This window comes from Tauraco erythrolophus, chromosome 7, assembly GCF_009769465.1.
Source record: "Tauraco erythrolophus isolate bTauEry1 chromosome 7, bTauEry1.pri, whole genome shotgun sequence".
NCBI classification, from domain to species: Eukaryota; Metazoa; Chordata; class Aves; order Musophagiformes; family Musophagidae; genus Tauraco; species Tauraco erythrolophus.
The window spans coordinates 781,535-801,991 of NC_141471.1; the positions used below are offsets into that span (position 1 = coordinate 781,535).

At 53.1% G+C, this 20,457-nt stretch overlaps 1 protein-coding gene across 2 annotated transcripts in view; it reads right to left on the reverse strand.

Annotated features, from left to right (window-relative positions):
- KLHL18 (kelch like family member 18) overlaps positions 1-17,784 on the reverse strand; it is a 30,643-nt gene extending 12,859 nt beyond the window's left edge. The window contains exons 1-3 of one of the 2 annotated variants that reach the window (XM_086614791.1): positions 17,512-17,784; positions 710-840; positions 408-548 (exon numbers count right to left, since the gene is read on the reverse strand). In XM_086614791.1, the coding sequence (XP_086470917.1) occupies positions 408-548; positions 710-840; positions 17,512-17,784 (545 nt within the window). The remainder of the gene's footprint in view (positions 1-407; positions 549-709; positions 841-17,511) is intronic. The other variant, XM_086614792.1, reaches the window with a different exon arrangement.
- Between the last annotated feature and the right edge of the window lie 2,673 nt (positions 17,785-20,457).

Genomic DNA, 20,457 nt, shown 5'->3' on the forward strand with positions numbered 1-20,457 from the left:
ACACCAACGAGGGAATTGAAAAACCTGGGAGCAATTTAAGGCTCTGCCACAGCTTCCTGTCCAGCTCCTCGGCAGAGACCCTTTGTTCCTCCCCTCTTGCACACGCAACGGCAGGACCGGTAATTACGGCGAGGATGGGTTCGTTAGCGGCAGAGGCAGCGTAACGAGCAACCAGCTAGCTAACTCTTAGAAAGGGAAACACTCACTCAGCTTTGCTCTAGGTATTAATTCCCATGTCCCAGCATCCAGGTGAGTTATTTTATACGGAGCGGAACAGCGAATCTCGGGAGACACAGACCTTACCGTGCTGGCAGGAGACATCCCGCTCCCTCCCAAGCCAGACTCTGAGGACTAAAACCTCGCTGCTGTCGGGGAGCAGTGAGACCAGCTGAAAGATGAGCCCTTACCTCTCTCTGAGGAAAGTGCAGCAAGCGTCTTTGATGTTCTGCAGCTGAAGGAAACTTGCCCCCATCAGCAGAGACTGGACGTTCTGCTGGTCTATTGCCAGGTGACCGTTGTAGGCAAAGTTGATCAGAGCCTCAAGAGCGCTAAACCAGGGGAGGAAAGGGCAGGATTTATTAACAAATACCTCAGCATGGGACCCTACTAACAGAAAAACCTTCTCTAGTGCCATTCACGCCATGTCCAGCCTCGCACGCCCAACGCTGAGGCCTCTGGAGACCCTCGCTCGCCTGCCTTGGGACGTTACCTGGGATCCATCCCCTGCATGACGATCTCATCCTGCTTGCACTCCATCATGTCGTTGGTGAACATGGCGTGGAAGTACGGGATAGAAGCTGCCAGCACGATTCGGTGAGCGCTGAATTTATGGTCCCCTACCTAAAAAGAGAGAAGAGGGGCAGGGGACAAGATCAAGGCCAGGTTGGATGAGGCTTTGAGCAACCTGGTGTAGTAGAGGGTGTCCCTGGCCATGGCAGGGGGGTTGGAACAAGATGATCTTGAAGATCCCTTCCAACCCAAACCATCCCGTGATTTTATGATCAGCACCATCCACTGCCAACCACACGGGTCCAGATGATTTGCTGTAGGACAGCTCTGCCACTCTAGCAGTAACTGAGGGCTGAAAGTTGGACAATTTCCATTTGCCAACAGGACAGCAGCCTGCCTCTTGAATTCAAACTTTTGAACCCAGTTTTCCAGCCTAAGTCACCACGAGTGGTCAAATCGAGCCAAGATAAAACAGTATCACAGCCCAAGAGTGGGTCATCTCCAGCCTGCTAACGGAGAAGGGGCAGGTCTGCAGAATGTCACGTTCGCACAAATCAAGCTGGTACTCAGCAGAGGTTTCAAACCCACATCTGCTTCCCCCCAGCCGCTCGGCGCAGGAAACGCTCCCCTGTGGCCCTGCTTCAGGTAACACCTGCTGGCTGTCACCCATCCCACATCACCCATCTGATCCCGGGACACCCCGAGCACAGCTGTGAAGGCTCAGCCCAAGTCCCAGATTGCAATTAATCTGGAGAGCTACAACCTGGGCGACGTGGGTGCCCGTTTCCTCTTCCTCAGCTCTTCCTCTGAACCGATGACGGGCTTTATGGGTTAAATCCCACGCGCTCTTCTCCTCAGGCACCCACTATGCACCTTCAGCTCCTGCTCAGTCACCTTCACTGTAACCCAGAGGCTCACGTGGGCTCATCTTCTCTAAACCTCTGCAGGTTCACTTCCACCAGCTCACGTTTATGTCCTCTGAAGAGTCTTCCTGAGCTACAGAGCGAGGCTTGGAAGGGGCTTCTTGCACCTCTGACTCCACTTCTCACTCCTGCAGACGCTGTACCAGCTTTTGTCCTCCTCTAATTACACGAGTCTCTGCTCTGATTTCTTCCCTCCGTTGTTCCAGAGCTTTTTTTCCCCCTAAATTCCAAGCTAACCTGACTCACACCAGTCGCTGCCCACCCAACCTTGTGCAGAATTGCCCTTTTTCCCCACTTCAGCAAGATTTTTCTCATTTGAGCTCTGTCAAACAAGCTGGCATGGCAGGTCCTCTACTCTCCAGGTCATCCAAGAAGCCCTTCTCTTCTCCTCTGCAAAAAGCTTCATCACCCTTTCATGTCTGGGCAGCTCATTAACAAAAACGTTGTCTGCGTTCGGGGTTTTCCCAGTTCCCAGCGGTGCCTTGCCTCTCCCTCTAGGCCCAGAGCTCCCACACCCAGTAAACACGACTTGCTGGGAATTTAGAAAGCAAAATTCCTGATACATTAAAAAAAAAAAAAAAAAAAAAAAAGAGGAACTACACAAGATGCATAAGCAAGCAGGATTTCTTTGTTTTTTTTTTTTCTTTTTAAACAAAAGCACATTCAACGGCCACAAACGCTGTTATAAGATTTTTATTTTTTTTTAAACCAGCTTGACCCCCAGCTGCTCGCTGCGTGCCCGCCCGCACGACGACCGGGACTCGCAAACGTTTAGCGTGCGGTCAGCTCCCGGCGCCGAGTGCCTCGGGCACAGGGGCAGGTCTGCTCTGCCCCAGCTTCCCAATTTCACATTGTGCTGCAAACACCCAGTCAAACGGCTTCCAGGACTTGCTCCAGCTGCTTTAGGGGAGCCTCACCTCTGCCCATGGTGCCCACTGTGCCTGCATTACCCTGCACAAACCCTGCTGCCCTGCAGAGTTCCCAATCCCAGAATGGGTTGGGTTGGAAGGGACCTCAAAGATCATCCAGTTCCAACCCCCCTGCCATAGACAGGGACACCCTCCACTACACCAGGTTGCCCAAAGCCCCATCCAACCTGGCCTTGAACACTGCCAGGGATTTCTCTGGGCAACCTGTGCCAGTGCCTCAGCACCCTCAGAGGGAAGAATTTCATCCTCAGATCCCATTGAAATCTCCCCTCTTTCAGTTTGAGGCCATCAGCCCTTCTCCTACCATGCCCAGGGCAAAAGCAGCAAACGAAACGGTACGGACTACTACAGCTCATGGGAAGAAACCTCACATACACACTTGTACGTTGACTTGTTAGCTCAAGACAGGAGAAGCTCGATATCAACCTCTTCTACCAACCCCAAACCACACGTAAAACATAGAATCATAGAATCATAGAATGGTTAGGGCTGGAAGGGACCTTCAAAGGTCATCTAGTCCAACCCCACATCCCAAAGGCTCCAAGATTTGAGAGAGCTGTGCTACAAACACTAGCAAATACTCTGCTGCTCTGTCCCCTTCTCTGCCAACTCGGTCACTAATTTATCTCCTGCCTTACCTCCACCTCCTGCCCTCCTGTGCCAGCATCAAGCAGAAGGAGACAGGCTCCCGAGACGGCCGAGGAGAAGCCAGACCATGGTGGAGAAAGAGGCAGGAATGAGGGCTTGCTTGGCAAACGAGGGCTAAGATGATTTTTCAAGAAAGAGGGAAGAAGCAGGAAAGACTCAGGTAATGAAAACAAGAGGATTGATGTTTTCGAGCAGCGAGCTGCTAAGGACAAGCATGGAAGTCAAGACAAAGGCTCCATCAGTGATACAGCAGCAAGTGCTGGACCTCGGTACGGGCCCAGCCCGTGCTGCGTCAACGGGCAAAACCATCACCAGCTTCCTTGTGTGCTGGGGGATATGTGGGAGAAGGAGTCGAGACTGCTGGGACCCTCGTGGGAGCCCATGGTCAAAGAAGGGATTGAGCTCAAGGCCACAAGCCCTACCCCTGTGTAGGTAACGATGTTCTGCAGAGCAGGGCTCCCCACCCTGACTTTCCACAGCCTCTTGCAAGCGAGTGCAAACCCTGGCCTGGCCTCTCTGGCCCCAAAAGTTTAAAAATTCTTCTAAATACCCCCAGTTTAATGAGAAAAGCCTAGAAGAGGAAGGAAGCGACTCAAGAACCCGTGCGCCCCTGGAAGCCGACAAAAACCTGGCTGCATCCGCGGGGTTTTCACCTCCTCGCTCCGCGTGGCCGATGGCCAAGGCGAGCACATGAACAGCTTCGTGTCCCGTTGTCCCTCCGCGTGAGCCAGCGGCTGCTCGGAGAGAAGCACACAGAGGTACAGGATGAAGAGAAGGAAATAAGGAGACTCGGGTGCCAAAGCTCTTGGTTTAGGACCTCTCGCTGGGGAAAAGGCTGGCATACCATCAGCTGCAACCTGGTTGACCACGATGACTAACTCACTGCTCGGCCTGTCCGTGTTCCAGCCCGGAGGCTCAGAAACACCAGACCTGCTCGGCAAGCTCTGGCGCTTCCCAACCCGTTCCTACCCTGTGGATGAAGCCACTCCACCAGCCGTGCCCGCAGCAGCTACTCCTGACCCAGCCAAGACACGGGATAAACACCGGTGAAGCTACGTGCCCACAGATGAAGCCTCCAGCATAAGAGAGGTTTGTTCCTTAGTCAAGGGCAAAGGGCTGATTAAAAACTTCAGGATATTTTCTTAAATTCGAAATGCATTTCTTCTTTAAGTTTTCTTTTCGCTGAAAATGTTTTCAACTAAAGGGCAGAGGAGCACAGTGCTGGGAGTCACCGCTCAGGAGCTGGCCTGGAGCATCCAGCTTCTGCAGGAAAACCCCTTCCCGGGTGTCTCAAATGTCCCAAACTACTGAAAAGCTCCGTTTTCGCTTTCAATATTCTTCTGGCTTGAAATAAAGCGAAAAAACAAGGCTTTGTATCTCCAAAATTCTGAAAGACGTGGTGCCTGGAAGGAAGTCAGTCCAGCTGCAATACTTCCTTTGATTTAATATGTCTCTGAAGTACAAGACTCGTTTGGATGAGTGTTCCCATCCAGGCAGCACGGAATGTGGTTGAGCGTGCAAGAAAAACATTCCAGTTGAATTTTGTATCCACCCAAGCACAATTTGCCAAAAGTCACGGGTATTCAAATGTCATTTCCCCTGTTTCAAAAACAAAAAGCTGTATTAAAATTGAATAGGCACGGATTAAAATGATGCACCTGCTTCAGACACACACAGTGAGCCCCTAGTTATAACCAAAGCTAACCTTATAACTCTGACACCGCCCGGCGGGACATCCTTGTCTCTGAATTGGAGAGACACGGATTTGACAGACGGACCGTTCCGTGGATAAGGAATTGGCTGGCAGGTCGCAGCCGAAGCAGCGTGGGCAGCAGGGCGAGGGAGGGGATTCTGCCCCTCTGCTCTGCTCTCGGGAGACCCCCCTGCAGTGCTGCCTTCAGCTCTGGGGTCCCCAACAGCAGAAGGACATGGAGCTGTTGGAGCGGGGCCAGAGGAGGCCATGGAGATGATGGGAGGGCTGGAGCACCTCTGCTCTGGAGACAGGCTGGGAGAGTTGGAGCTGTTCAGCCTGGAGAAGAGAAGGCTCCGGGGAGACCTTCCAGCACCTTCCAGTGCCTAAAGGGGCTACAGGAAAGCTGGAGAGGGGCTTTGGACAAGGGTATGTAGTGACAGGACACGGGGCAATGGCTTTGAACTGAAAGAGGGGAGATTTCGATGGGATCTGAGGAAGAAATTCTTCCCTCTGAGGGTGGTGAGGCACTGGCACAGGTTGCCCAGAGAAGCTGTGGCTGCCCCATCCCTGGCAGTGTTCCAGGCCAGGCTGGATGGGGCTTTGGGCAACCTGGTGTAGTGGAGGGTGTCCCTGCCCATGGCAGGGGGGTTGAGACTGGATGATCTTTGAGGTCCCTTCCAACCCAAACCGTTCTGGGATTCTACGATCTAAAGCTCACACCAATTTCAACAGCAAGGTTACATTTACTCGAAGCAAACAAGCCTCCAGCATCACCCAACAGGAAAAACCCCTCTGTTTCGGAAAATAACTGTAAAGTACAAAAGCTTGAAATTTATTTTAAAAATAGATCTAGTTGTAAAATGGATCCATGTGTTGGACAGCCACCTAAGCCATGGCTAAATCCACCGATTTCAGTCACTGGGGTTTATCTGGTCTGCCGTGCCCTGGGCTTTCCCAGCCCTGGAGCAGCTCACCGGCACCGCTCCCGCTTCCCGCTCTGCAGCGCTTCCCACGTCCTTTACCAGCGCTGCATTCCCCCACGTGCCATTGTGCCATCACTCCTGATGAAGGACCACGGCACGTACACAGTTGCTGCTCAACCAGATAAATACTCCCTGAAACCATCTCTCTTTTTCCTTCCGAGGAGTTTAGCGCTGCAGCTCCAGACCTCTCCAGACCTCCTGCCCACAGCACAAGCCTTTCTTTTTTAGAATCATAGAACGGTTTGGGTTGGAAGGGACCTCAAAGATCATCCAGTTCCAACCCCCCTGCCATGGGCAGGGACACCCTCCACTACACCAGGGTGCCCAGAGCCCCATCCAGCCTGGCCTGGAACACTGCCAGGGATGGGGCAGCCACAGCTTCTCTGGGCAACCTGGTCCAGTGCCTCACCACCCTCAATGTAAAGAATTTCTTTCTTATATCTAACCTAAATCTCCCCTCTTTCAGTTTAAATCCGTTGCCCCTTGTCCTATCACTACACACCTTTGTAAAAAGTCCCTCTCCAGCTTTCCTGTAGGCCCCCTTTAGGTACTGGAAAGCTGCTATAAGATCACCCCGGAGTCTCCGGAGCCCTGGAGCAAGGTTTTTCCTGACCTTGCCTCTCTGAAGGTTGCACATATTAAACCACCTCTCCACCGCCCACATTTCTCCCTAGGAAAGGCAGAAAGGGATCAAACCCACAAGAGATGCTTTAGGCTCCCAGTCCAAACACAGCAGATTTTGGCGCCGTCCCAGAGTTCGCGCAGAGCTGAAGCTTTTCCCCGCGCTCCGGTTTTGCCGTGATCTCACCCCACGACGGGCTCCTACAAAACCTCGTTATACGGAATACGCCCAGTTGTTGCAAAAGCAATCATTTATAGTCATTCAGCAAGATTCCCGACGGGTTAATGAGAGCTGTTATCATCATAGGGATGAAATACCTTCTGTCTGGGCAGCACCACCCTTCCGGCTCCGAGAAGCTCCAAGGGACAGGATTGTTCCCCTGGTGCAGCACTCACCCTTCGTTAAGGAGAGGGTTTCACCTTGGAGAATGCTCCATTTAACAGATTAACTGCACCAGGGATGACCCTGCACTGGCAAGGCAGGGTTTGAACTAGGCTTTTTTTGGTTACCTGCAGGGAAAAACCTCCGCTCCCCACGCAGGACTTGACCTCCTGCCTCGGCTCGGTGCCCGTCGGCACGTGGGGTGCAGCCGGACGGCGCAGAAGAAGCTCAACTTGGTGATAGCCCTCACCTGACCTCGCTGTTCAGGGAAATAAAACAGAAATAAGCAGTACAAAACCCAAGAAATAATCTCCTGGTGTCGTAGCGTAGGGGAGGACTGGGACCAGTCGCTGTCAGTGGCACGATCCATGGAGCAGCATCAGGAAAGAGCTGATCCACCCTGCCACCGTCATCAGCTGAACAGAAACTATTGCCTGGTACCAGACAAGACAAAACCTGCAATTCCTCTATTTTTTAATTTTTTTAAACATGCCACTGTAATGATAGAGGGCCCTCAGGGACAATTAGAAATCGGGATTTCTGGTCTAGAAGCTGTAATTATCTTCATACCACCAGCACTTAATGGCAAGTCCTGAAGGAACAACTAAATTTCTCGCTGCAGGCGAATGACAAGACTTGTTTTTCCTGTAGAAGATGAAAAATACTTCCAAGGACGAGCGTGCAGAACACGTCCCCTCAATTCATCCTTGCGTCTTCCAACTCAAAAAGCCCTCCTCGTTTCCAGAGCCAAATGATCTCCCTTCCTTATGACCAAAATAAATACGCTTTCCTACGCCTGCTGGAGCCACCCTAGTCACGGAAGTCTAACAAGAAAGTCAATAAAGAACTTCTGCTCCTCTTGGTATCATTGCATCCTACCTTTGACGGGTTTCCATTTCCCCAAAACCCATCACAGCCCTGCTCGATAATTCCAGAAGCACCAGCACGACATTAAAAAAAACCAAACAAACAAAAAATAGGAAAAAGTTTGTCTGGTTGAGAAAAAAAAAAACATTTTTGTCCTCACGAAGTAGGGCCAGCAGGGATGGGGCTGCTCAGTTCCTGTTTTGATTGTATGGAGAGGCTCCAACTTGGCCATGCAGCCTTTGGAAGGGGCTGCCTTTTCCATCCGTATTCAAGAGTTGTCTCAAATGAATGATCTGCCTTTTTATTTTATAGTTATACACCACTGTGCACACTCCAGGACTGAGGTATCCAAAGGGAAGGATGTCCCCAACCCAGAGAGCTGGCGTCTCTGATGCTGGCGGGAGGATTTTATTGCCCCTACCTAAAGGGCAAACTGCCGAGGAACCTCTGTGAGCTGGGATGCCACTCGGCGTTTGGGCTCCCTCGCCCCATGTCATCACGGGACGTGCGTCCAAACCCGCAGCTCAGTTGGGGATTTCAGCTCTCAGCTGAAGGTGGCAGCTCTGGTTTGCAAGAACGGGCTGTTTCGTGGCTACACCTGCCATGTTAGAGATATCAGAGAAGCCCAGACTGGTTTAGGTTGGAAGGGACCTCAAAGACCATCCAGTTCCCTCCACTACACCAGGGTGCCCAAAGCCCCATCCAACCTGGCCTGGAACACTGCCAGGGATGGGGCAGCCACAGCTTCTCTGGGCAACCTGTGCCAGTGCCTCACCATCCTCAGTGTAAAAAATTTCTTCCCTGTATCTAATCAGGTGCTCCTGTTGAGTCCAACACAAATCAGCACGTTTATCTTCTGGTTTTTGAGCTGGGAGTTCGGGACTGTCTCCAGGCACAAATGAAACCACCACAAACTTAATCCTATCCACACCACTAAGCCAGAATTAGCTATTTATACAAGCACCAAAAAGAGAAACACCCCAGGAATTCCCCATCGGCAAGCTCATTGGGAAGAGGCTTGAGGATAAGTCCTCCAGGGATGACTATCACCCCTTCCATAGCCCGAGCAAAACACCTTCCTTTTCAGGAAATTTCCACCTTTACGCAAGAATGTGCTATTTCACAATATATTGTTCATAGGGCCTTTCGTTTAAGGCAAAAAGATGCTGTTTAACAGAAACAAGAAGAGAGGTGCTGTGTGCAAAGCGGCCTTCCTGACCACAAACATCACCGAATTCCGTTCCACCATGTTCTCCAGACGAGCAGCAGAAGGCTTTCCCTTCCCCTCCCACGTCCACGAAATGCTAACGAGTTCCAGGGTACAAAGAAGCTTTCTCCACAGAAAAACGGTGTAGGTGTAAGAAAGGCAGCTATTGTTTTCACGATGTTGTCACGCTGCATAGCTGGGAAGTCTCTCGAGTTCTCTGCTGCAAAGACCTTCCAAAAAAAAACCCCCAAAAACCTCAACTTTCTTGACATTCAAGTCACTGAGAGGCCGTAGCAGAAATCAAGCTAATGTCCAAGCCACCGTAGCAAAGTTTTACAAGGCGGAAGATCCGGAAACAGTAAAGTTTAAGAGATCTTGGATCAAAATTCAGATACTGAGATAAGTTCCCTTCCTCTCTATCCACATCTTCCCACCCAAATAGTAGCTGGACGAGTCATGAAAGAGTTTTGATCACACGTGGCATGTGCAAAACCAAGAGACTGATCCCATTAAGTCGTACGTCCTTCTGCTCCAAACTAACAAGAGTCCTGCTGATACAATGGTAGGTAATCACTCTGACCCAGAAAACACATCTCTGCGTGCTCCTGAAGGACCAGCAAAAACCAAAGTTGAGGGTAACTCAACAGCTGAGGGACCCTCCAGGGCCCTCCAGTCCCAGGCATCCCAGTTCCCTGCCACATCCCCCAACCTCTTCACAACAGTAACCCCAAATCGCTCCTATACTCCCACAAACCCTATGGACACACGGAGAACTCCCAGCCTCTGCTCTTAACTCGCCCCACAGCATCCTGCGTCTCCGTGGGCAAGAATTACCTGCCAGTGTCCCTGCCAGACACCGAGTTAAATGCCCAGGTCACCAATGCCCACCTGGAACTGTAGCATAAGCTCTGCTTTAAGGAAAGCCAAGTGCAAGGTGCTGCACGTGGGTCGGGGCAATCCCAAGCACAAGTCCAGGCTGGGCAGAGAATGGATGGAGAGCAGCCCTGAGGAGAAGGACTTGGGGGTGTTGGGTGATGAGAAGCTCAACATGAGCCGGCACCGTGCGCTGGCAGCCCAGAAAGCCAACCGTGCCCTGGGCTGCACCCAGAGCAGCGTGGGCAGCAGGGCGAGGGAGGGGATTCTGCTCTTCTGCTCTGCTCTCATGAGATGGGGCTTTGGGCAACCTGGTGTAGTGGAGGGTGTCCCTGCCCATGGCAGGGGGGTTGGAACTGGATGGTCTTGGAGGTCCCTTCTAACACAAACCATTCTGGGATTCTGTGAAAAACCAGTGCAAGTGGGTTTGGAAGTCAGACAGTAAGCCTTTTTGCCATGCTTAAAGAAGTCAAGGAAAAAGCTTAGGGCAGAAAGGTGTGGTTTCTGCTAAGGCTTCAGGTTTCATGTCTTCATGAAGCACTGAAAATACTCATCTTTTATCTAAAGGGAACAACATTTACGCCAGCTGAGATCTCGGGTGAAAAAACCAAGTCCAACTGTAATCCAAAGCAGCTCGTTACTGCTGCGCGACAAGACTGGACAACCTGGTGTAGTGGAGGGTGTCCCTGCCCATGGCAGGGGGGTTGGAACTGGATGATCTTTGAGGTCCCTTCCAACCCAAACCATTCTGGGATTCTATGATTTAAATAAGATCCTTAACCTGAAGGTCTCACGTGCATAACAGATTACCGGGATTTTAAATCTATCAGCTCCCCAAATAAAAAGATACATTCCCCTTCCCACCAAGCTCATTTTCCTTAAGGATCTCACAAACATACTCAAAGATTTGCAGAGCAGCCAGGCACGGGGCTCTCAAGGACCCTTCTGGAATTCCGCAGGCAGCCTAAGCTGTCTGGAATTCCACTTATCCGCCACGGCGGGACGAGGGGAGGCTCCTCCACCTCGGCGTCTGCTCCGCAGGCAGCAGCTCTCCCAGCTACGGCTGCTCGAGTTCGGAGGGTTTCGAGCTACCAGCCTGCTTTGGGAAAAACTGGGATTTGAAGGGGAGAAAAAGCCAACGGGACTATCCCCTGTCAGCCCGATTCTGACTGTACATGGAACGAATAATATCACCTCTCCACAGCTTGGAAGTATTTTCACTTGCCAGGCTTGTGTTATGATTTTAAAAGATTTTTCTAATTAGTCGTGGAGTTAGTCATGGAAATATGGCACTGGAGCAATTCAAAAACCAAACGAGGAGCAGCAACAAGAGGAGCTCACACTCATTTGGCTCTTGGAGCATCCAGAAAGGCACAAACCTTCCCTCTTTCGGCTGAGGTTGATCCAAGATCACTGGAGGTGCCAGCCTGGCACTCAGCCCTCCTTCGGCTCCGACTGCAGCGAGCAGGAACGATTAAGACATTTGTTTTCCCGCTGAATTTATCAAGGATGACACAGAATGAGTATCGCTTCCCGGTTTTACGGAGTGGTGCAGTCCACAGGCTTCCAAGCAAGCTGCTGACGTGGCCCCAGAGAGGACTTGTACCTTGGCCTGAAGCAGAGACACAAACTCCGGAAAACAAAGCTGCCCCAGCAGCTTTCATCTCGAGAGGATATGTGTCTTCAAAACCCAAAGCTCAGGAAGAACAGAAATATCCAGTAACTTCTCTGCTGCAATCCAGAAGCACATCAGGATCCGGATCAGGGATTAACGCTCCCAAATACCTGCGCTCGTCAGTGAACGGAAATTCTTCGCTCTTTTGCAGCGTTTCTTTGAAAGCTCTAAAATGCTTTGAGAAAATGGACACACACACATCTAGGAAAAAAAAAAAACTACAAATCCTCTGTAAAATAAATGGGAAAGGTTCTGCCGTGCTATTGTGGGCAGCAGGGCAAGGGAGGGGATTCTGCCCCTCGGCTCTGCTCTCATGAGATTCCACCTGGAATACTGCGTTCAGCTCTGGGGTCCCCAACAGCAGAAGGACATGGAGCCTCTGGAGCGGGGCCAGAGGAGGCCACGGAGATGATGGGAGGGCTGGAGCACCTCTGCTCTGGAGACAGGCTGGGAGAGTTGGGGCTGTTCAGCCTGGAGAAGAGAAGGTTCCGGGGAGACCTTCCAGCACCTTCCAGTGCCTAAAGGGGCTCCAGGAAAGCTGGAGAGGGGCTTTGGACAAGGGTGTGTAGTGACAGGACACGGGGCAATGGCTTTGAACTGAAAGGGGGGAGATTTCGATGGGATCTGAGGGAGAAATTCTTCCCTCTGAGGGTGGTGAGGCACTGGCACAGGTTGCCCAGAGAAGCTGTGGCTGCCCCATCCCTGGCAGTGTTCCAGGCCAGGTTGGATGGGGCTTTGGGCAACCTGGTGTAGTGGAGGGTGTCCCTGGCCATGGCAGGGGGTTGGAACTGGATGATCTTTGAGGTCCCTTCCAACCCAAACCAGTCTGGGATTCTGTGATTCTACAGGAAACCAAAGCAATGACGGCTCCAATCTTTAACGCAGAGGTTTTCTCATCCAGCAAGCTTAGTGAAAAGCTCATGGATTTCACCAATAAGGTAAAAATCAACAGCAGTGCTGAGAGTAGAAATAACTGAAGCCTCCCAGCTCATGTTCAGACAGAAGGTGATGCTCCAGGTGAAATGCTCCAGGGAAGAAAGAGCTCTGGGGAGAAGTGGAGGCATGCCTGGATAGGAGCACGACAGCACTGCAAACAAGGGAGCCAGAAAACAACCCAAAAGTCTCCTCATGTGAAGAGAGCCTGAAAGAAAATGCTTCATATCCAGTTTCAAGTCTGAGAAATCCGGATAATTCAAACATTTCCATCACTGGAAACCCCAGTTTGGCCTCAGAAGGAGGAATGTAATGCATTCTATTCACCTAACAGTGACCAAAAAAAAAAAAAGTGTAGTCTTAACTGGTGGAATTAACTGTGAATATGAGTATTACCATTGCAAATTACTAGACTTTATAAAACATGCCCTGATAAATGCAAAGAAAAATATGGAATGACATGATCAGGTGCACGGAGAACAGCCCCTTCTCTGCCGGTTTCGCCGGACGCCCCGATTTCAGAGTTTACTCTCACATCTCAAAGCAGAGAGTCCAAAACTGAAACCTAAATTTGAAATAAGCTCACCGGGCTTCGAACCACTCAACACGTCCGTACTCGTAGCTGAAAGCCTCAAAAACCACCAAACTCAAAAAAAAAAAAAAGTGAAAAATAAAATAAAGCAGTTTCTTTTCTGCCCGCCTGACGCTCGCTGCCGGCGTGGCGTTTCCCCGTCACAGCCACAACCACCATCAGCTTTGCCAACGCCACCAGCATTGGATACGGAGGGATACAAGTCTCACCTAGAAGATTTTTCCATAACATTACCCTGGTCAGGTTGAACTGGAAAATGTGGGGTTTTTTTTGTTTTACCCAGACAAGGCCACGCTGAGACGGAATGTAGCGATCCTGAGAGAAGCAAGAAGGCAGAAATTCAGCTTTATAAAGCAAAACCCCCACTTTTCCCAAAGGAAAGTGAACTAAGCAGAGCAAGGCGTGCCTCCTTGCCTCCCCCCTCCAGTTCATTCCCATTTGTTTCTACCAAACCACCCTAAAATTCTTCTTTAGGTAAAACATTCCAGAGAGTCGCCAAGGGAGACTGGAAGGACAGATGCCCGTGACGGAACGTCTTCGAGAGGAGCTCTGACCTGCAGCTATTATATATAGGTAGATATTATATATAGATATTATACACCTATATCTAGGTCCAGAGGAGGCCATGGAGATGATGGGAGGGCTGGAGCACCTCTGCTCTGGAGACAGGCTGAGAGAGTTGGGGCTGTTCAGCCTGGAGAAGAGAAGGCTCCGGGGAGACCTTCCAGCACCTTCCAGTGCCTAAAGGGGCTACAGGAAAGCTGGAGAGGGGCTTTGGACAAGGGTGTGGAGTGACAGGACATGGGGTGATGGCTTTAAACTGAAAGGGGGGAGATTTTGATGGGATCTGAGGAAGAAATTCTTCCCTCTGAGGGTGGTGAGGCACTGGCACAGGTTGCCCAGAGAAGCTGTGGCTGCCCTATCCCTGGCAGTGTTCCAGGCCAGGCTGGATGGGGCTTTGGGCAACCTGGTGTAGTGGAGGGTGTCCCTGCCCATGGCAGGGGGGTTGGGACTGGATGATCTTTGAGGTCCCTTCCAACCCAAACCGTTCTATGATTCTACGATTCTATTTAAGAGCCAGGAATAGAAAAGGACTTTTCAAATCCATAGCCTCGACCATCCGCCCAGGAAAGGAGCTTTGGCTCTCGATGGACGCTTCCCAAGCCACTGGAAAGACGTGCAGCTCAACTACCACCCCGTGAAACACGAACAAATTCCGCCTCTCCTGCTTACCGAGTGAACGCTCGCCTGGCTTTACGAGGGGAATACTCAAACCAAACAAGCGGGAGCACCAACACTTCCCAACAATTTGAGGCCTGTTTGTACAGCAAACGCTTCCGCGGGCCGGGAGAATCACTTACAGCCACTGACCCAAACACTGACATCGCTGGAGAGGCCAGAAAAAACCTGGAAACCTGCTGGTTCTCATTCCAGCCGCGAGCCCTGACGCTGGGCGCATCAGGAAGAATCCAACTTCTGGCCCAAAAAGTGTTTGGCAGCTTTTTTTTTTTTTTTTGCTTTGTAGAGGTGACAGCCTACAAGTGTCACATGTGGAAAACCAGCAACAAACCCGCTCCAGTGGTGCGACAAGCATCAGGCCCCACGACGGATCTCCGTCAGGGATCGACTTTAAGTGCTGCTCAGTGCTCTTCCCACCTTTGTTTTGGGTCAGAAGCATCCGAACGCCGTCCCTGCTAGACAACTCGCTCAGCAGGCTCCTTCCACGGATTTGATTTCACCAACGCGCGCGGAAAGCGTTCCCGAGGGAGCGCAGGGAAGAACACGTTCTGTGTCAGCTGCGTTCAAGGTGGGTGACTGATTCGAAGCCACCTCCGAAGCTAAGAAAAAAAATCACTTCTGAAACACTCAGCAGCTGGAGAAGACACCCTGCACCGAACGACTTGGGAAGGCTTGGCTCAGATTCCGCAGGCAGCGTTGATTCCATGGCCACGGGACAGGCAGGCACGGAGAAATCGGCTGTCGAGAGGCAGGCGCAGCAAAGAGGGGGCATGTTTTGACACGATGGCTCAATATAACATCAGGAATCACAGAACGGTTTGGGTTGGAAGGGACCTCCAAGATCATCCAGTTCCAAGGCCCCTACCATGGGCAGGGACACCCTCCACTACACCAGGGTGCCCAAAGCCCCATCCAACCTGGCCTGGAACGCTTCCAGGGATGGGGCAGCCACAGCTTCTCTGGGCAACCTGTGCCAGTGCCTCACCACCCTCAGAGGGAAGAATTTCTTCCTCAGATCCCATCGAAATCTCCCCTCTTTCAGTTCAAAGCCATTGCCCCGTGTCCTGTCACTACACGCCCTTGTCCAAAGCCCCTCTCCAGCTTTCCTGTAGCCCCTTTAGGCACTGGGAGGTGCTGGAAGGTCTCCCCGGAGCCTTCTCTTCTCCAGGCTGAACAGCCCCAACTCTCCCAGCCTGTCTCCAGAGCAGAGGTGCTCCAGCCCTCCCATCATCTCCGTGGCCTCCTCTGGATGGATCAAACGGATGAAGTATGTGGATGAGGGAAAGCTGGACTGTTTGTTAAGACCGACACGGAAAGGCATCGTCAGCCCTCTGCCAAAGGAACCTGTTGCTGCTGGGTTGTCCCTAACAAAGAATTAACCAGGCAGTGGAGAAGTTAAGATGCATTTTTTGAAGGGACAGAGACACCTTTCATAACAGATTTCAAACCTCTGCAGGGATGAGAAGCGCCGCACCCTCCCCAGGTAGCAACAGTCCCTGGAACGAAATCCAATAAAAGGAAAAAAGGAAAAAAGAAAGCACACGGTGTCCCCATCGCTGTCAGGGCATGCACTCTGATGGCTGGAACGGAGCCTTCCTTCAGTCCTCAAGCCTTGAAAGGTTTTCCCACTCCACCACAGAAGATACACGCAGTGAGATTTAAAAAGCACTTTGCTATGGTGAATCTACAGGAATAGAAATTTATTGGGAAGAGTTTTGCAGAACAGCAGTCAGGCATTCATCTGAGATCAGGCTAGGGTCATACACCTCGGTGAACCTGGTGATTCCAGCAACGTGGGACTCGTAGGACCTGAGAATCTTCTTCTGCCACACGAAGCCACCTCGGACACACCACCACAAAGCCGAAACCCGACAAAACGGCGCCCTCCATCACAAACCAGTTGTCACAAAACATCCCCACACACACCACGGCTCCGGAGGTGCCACCCCTGCCAAGGAGAAGCAGCGCCCGGCCGCGCTCTCCGCCACGAGCCCTCCAGCCCACGAGGGAGTCACCCTTTGTGGGAGGCGACAGCCGATGACTGGGGATGGAGCAGCCCCAGGGCACACCCCAACAGCGTGTCCGGCGTCTCCACGCCGGGCACAGTCCTCGCCGGCTCCTTCGGCAGCAGCGGGAAGTGGGTGAAAAGTTTCTAGATGAGTAGGCTGGGCAACACCGTCACGTTTAATTAAACTCCGGAGTTAATTCTGGAATGACTCAACCAATCCCAGGAGTTGCGTGTCGCACCTGCTCCTGTGCCCATCAGCTCCCAGTTCAAAGGACTCCGGCGTCTCCTGCCTGACGCTGGCCATGGGCTGCTCTCCGGACCCTCACACACAATCCTGAGCTTTTCTCAAGGTTTTTGATTATTTCGTTGATGTAAGAAAGCGAGGTTCTTAAAGGATAAAAGCTTTCCTAGGAAAAAGGCCTCTCCTCCCACAGGCTGGAGTAGAGGTTACTCCATAAACTCCCACCAAGCCCATCCATAGTGTGACCTCCCAAACCAGTCCTCAGTGCCGGGATCGCCACCGAGACGCGCTGAGGGGGGGGGGGCTGGGGTGCCCCGTTTCCGATTCAATAAACATTTTATTGAATCCCTTTGCCTGCTGGAAAAGCCACAATGCTCCCATGGGAGACGGAGGCTCCATCTCCCACCCCATCCCCACAGCATCGGGGACAAGGTGCCGCTGGCACACCCCAGCACCCATCCTGGGTACCCCCCCGGACACCCCACCAAAGGGGCTGGGGGGGGGGGAGGGCCCGGCACCACCACCCTCCACTGCCAAAAGCCATGAGGAGGGGGACCCTCGGTTTTCCCCCCAAAGGGGCCGGGGGGACCCTCAGTCCCCCCGAAAAGGGGCCGGGGGGATCTTCAGCTCCCCCTCAAAAGGGCCAGGGGGGACCCTCAGTTTTCCCCCCGAAAGAGACCCGGGGGGACCCTCAGCCCCCCCCCAAAACGGGTGGGGGGCCCCTCAGCTCCCTCCCTAAAGGGGCCGGAGGGACCCTCGGTTTTTCCCCCAAAAGGGTCCGGGGGGGACCATCAGTTTTCCCCCCCAAAAAGGGCCGGGAGGACCCTCAGCCCCCCGCCCCGCCCCCCCCAAAAGCCCCACCTCCCCCTCCCCAAGAGCACCCGAGCGGAGCCCCCTCCTCCCCGCCAGAGACCGGCGGGTCCCCCCGCGGCCCCTCGGGCCCCCCGCCGGGCCGCGCCGCGCCGCACCTTGAGGGTCACGTCGCAGAGCTTGCCCTGCCGCCGGATCTCGCCCATGACGCCATAGCCGCGGCTGGGCAGGTCCCCCACCGAGAAGTGCACCAGGTCCTCGGGGTCCAGCTCCGGCTCGGCGGCCGCCGCCGCCGCCTCCAGCATCTTCCCCGCCGCGCTTCGCCTCCCCCGGGCTCTGTCCCCGTTCGGCCGCCGTAGCGCGGCCCCCGCTCCCCCGCCCACTTCCGCCTCGCTCCACTTCCGCCGGCGGCCGGAAGAGGCGGGTGCCATGGCAACGGCGTACACAGCCCCGCGGGTCGCCGCGCCTCCCCCGCGCCCGGGCCCGACTGAGGAGGGGGCGCAGGTGGGTGAGGGGCGGGAGCCGCCGCCGGGAGTCGGCCCCTCCTCAGGGCCTTGTCGGCACCCGCCTGCCCGGCAGTGTTGTCCCCACGGGCCGCAGCCGCCCCCCGGGCCTCGTCTCCCTCCCTCTGTGCCCTGTCCCCCCTCCCCCGGGCCCCATCCCCCTCCCCGGGCCTCGCTCCCCTCCCCCGGGCTTTGTCCCCCCCCCCCCTCCAGGCCTCACTCCCCGCCCGCAGGGTCTGTTCCCCTCCCTTCAGGCACTGTCTCCATTGCTCTCCCGCAGCCTCCCCTCCTCACCACCTCGTCTCCTCACCGTCTCCACGCCCCCAGCACTGCTAAAACATGGATGATCCTTTCCCCGTCCCCACAGTCCCCCTCCGCGCCAGCCCACAACCTCTGTCGCCCCTGTGCCCAGCAAGCAGGGCTGTGGGCATGGCTGTCCACAGCTCTCCCTGCGTTCCCTGTTATCCTGGCCGGCCTCATGCCCCCATCCCACCTCTCTGGCATCTCTCCCAGGTCCCCGTTACCGGTGCACCCATTACCAGCCACCCCACGCTCACTGGTTGGTTTGCCCTCGGCTGGGAAGGTGGGGAGTGTTTTGGGGTTGTTCTCTCCCCTGTTCTCCTTGGGGAAGAGGTGGCCCAGCTGCGGGTTGTGCCCTGGGCGTGCAGACAGCCTGGGGTGCTGGGGCAGAACTGGGCATTTGGTGTCCGGCTGGGTGGATCCAATGCTGGAAGCATCACTGGAGTTTGAATTCTAGGAGCTGCCTCATGGTCACCCCTGCCCCGAGGCAGCTTTGCCTCTCCAAAACTGGGGGGACAAGGGTGGAATGGTTTGAGACTAAAAGAAGGGAGATTCCGATGAGATCTAAGGAAGGAATTTTTTATGATGAGGGTGGTGAGGCACTGGCACAGGTTGCCCAGAGAGGTGGTAGATGCCCCATCCCTGGAAACGTTCCAGGTCAGGTTGAGCAGGGCTCTGAGCAACCTCATCTAGTTGAGGGTGTCCCTGTCCATGGCAGGGGGTGGGAACTGTATGATCTTTGAGGTCCCTTCCAATCCAAACCATTCTGGGTTTCTGTGATAACGGTAACAGAGAACCGTTTTGGACTCTACAGTGGGCATTGTGTGGGCATCGCTGCGGTAGTCCAGGAAAAGGACAAGGTGCCAACGGTACCGTTACCAGGTAGTCACTCAAATGCTGACCTCTGTTTTAAGCAAAGTCTTGCTTTAGCCCACGTCTCTGTGTATCTTTTTAGAGCACTCAGCAGATGAGGTGATGGAGAGGTCGCACTTGATATACAAGAAATACCAAAGATTTTGTCTGGAACCTGAAATTGTTGCTGGATATCACCCGGCTCTTGAGCACAGGCTGTCTGTAGGGAACAGCTGAGAGAAAACACAGGATCTGCATGTTCGTAGAATCACGGAATCCTGGAATGGTTTGGGTTGGAAGGGACCTCAAAGATCATCCAGTTCCAACCCCCCTGCCATGGGCAGGGACACCCTCCACTACACCAGGGTGCCCAAAGCCCCATCCAACCTGGCCTGGAACACTGCCAGGGATGGGGCAGCCACAGCTTCTCTGGGCAACCTATGCCAGTGCCTCATCACCCTCAGAGGGAAGAATTTCTCCCTCAGATCCCATCGAAATCTCCCCTCTTTCAGTTCAAAGCCATTGCCCCGTGTCCTGTCACTACACACCCTTGTCCAAAGCCCCTCTCCAGCTTTCCTGTCGCCCCTTTAGGTACTGGAAGGTGCTGGAAGTTCTCTCCAGAGCCTTCTCTTCTCCAGGCTGAACAGCCCCAACTCTCTCAGCCTGTCTTCGTAGGAGAGGTTCCAGAGATTTAAAAATGGTCCATCCATGTTTCTCAGGTGGGACTTTTGCAGCGAGACGTATCCCACGAGTCCTCCCCTGATGGATTTCAGTCAGCAGATCCTTTAGCCTTGCCAGATATTGACAGCAACTTATGACCTTGCAGAAGAGCAACACCTGAATTTCGGCAGGAGTTGTCAGGTACATGACTTTTTTTCTTCTGAAAACTGTAAGATCAGGTGTTCACGAGGAAATTGAAATACTTTCATATCTCAGTATGAAGAAGGGGTTACGAGGAGATGAGACATGCCTGTTCAACACAGACTGTAGACCAGGTAATTGCTGCTCAGAGCATTGGAAATGTTGACGTACCAACTGGCTGCACACCCTTTTTGGGCTCCTTGAGGCTGAGTTTCACCTAAAACATGTCTGACTCAAAGCCTCTGAAGCTCCAAACACGGTTCTGCATGAACTGACATTGCAAACCAGCAGCTGCTGAGGGACTGGTGAGGCAGAAAATGCCAGACAGGAGAAAATCCGTCTCACATTCCTGCAATTGTTTTGCTTTTTGAGGCAGAGAGGAGAAAAGCTTGGCTTGCCAAGCACCAGTGTCCTGATTCACGAGGGGAAATCGTGATCAGTAAGACCCCTCTCTTTCGGCACGCTCCGTTTTCCGAGCAGAACAACGCTGGAAAGAATTTTCAGCAGCTGGTTGCCCACATTTGTTCTTACTAAAGGCTTGAAACTGCAGCTGAACGTCAGTCAACACTTTATTTTGAAACTTGACCA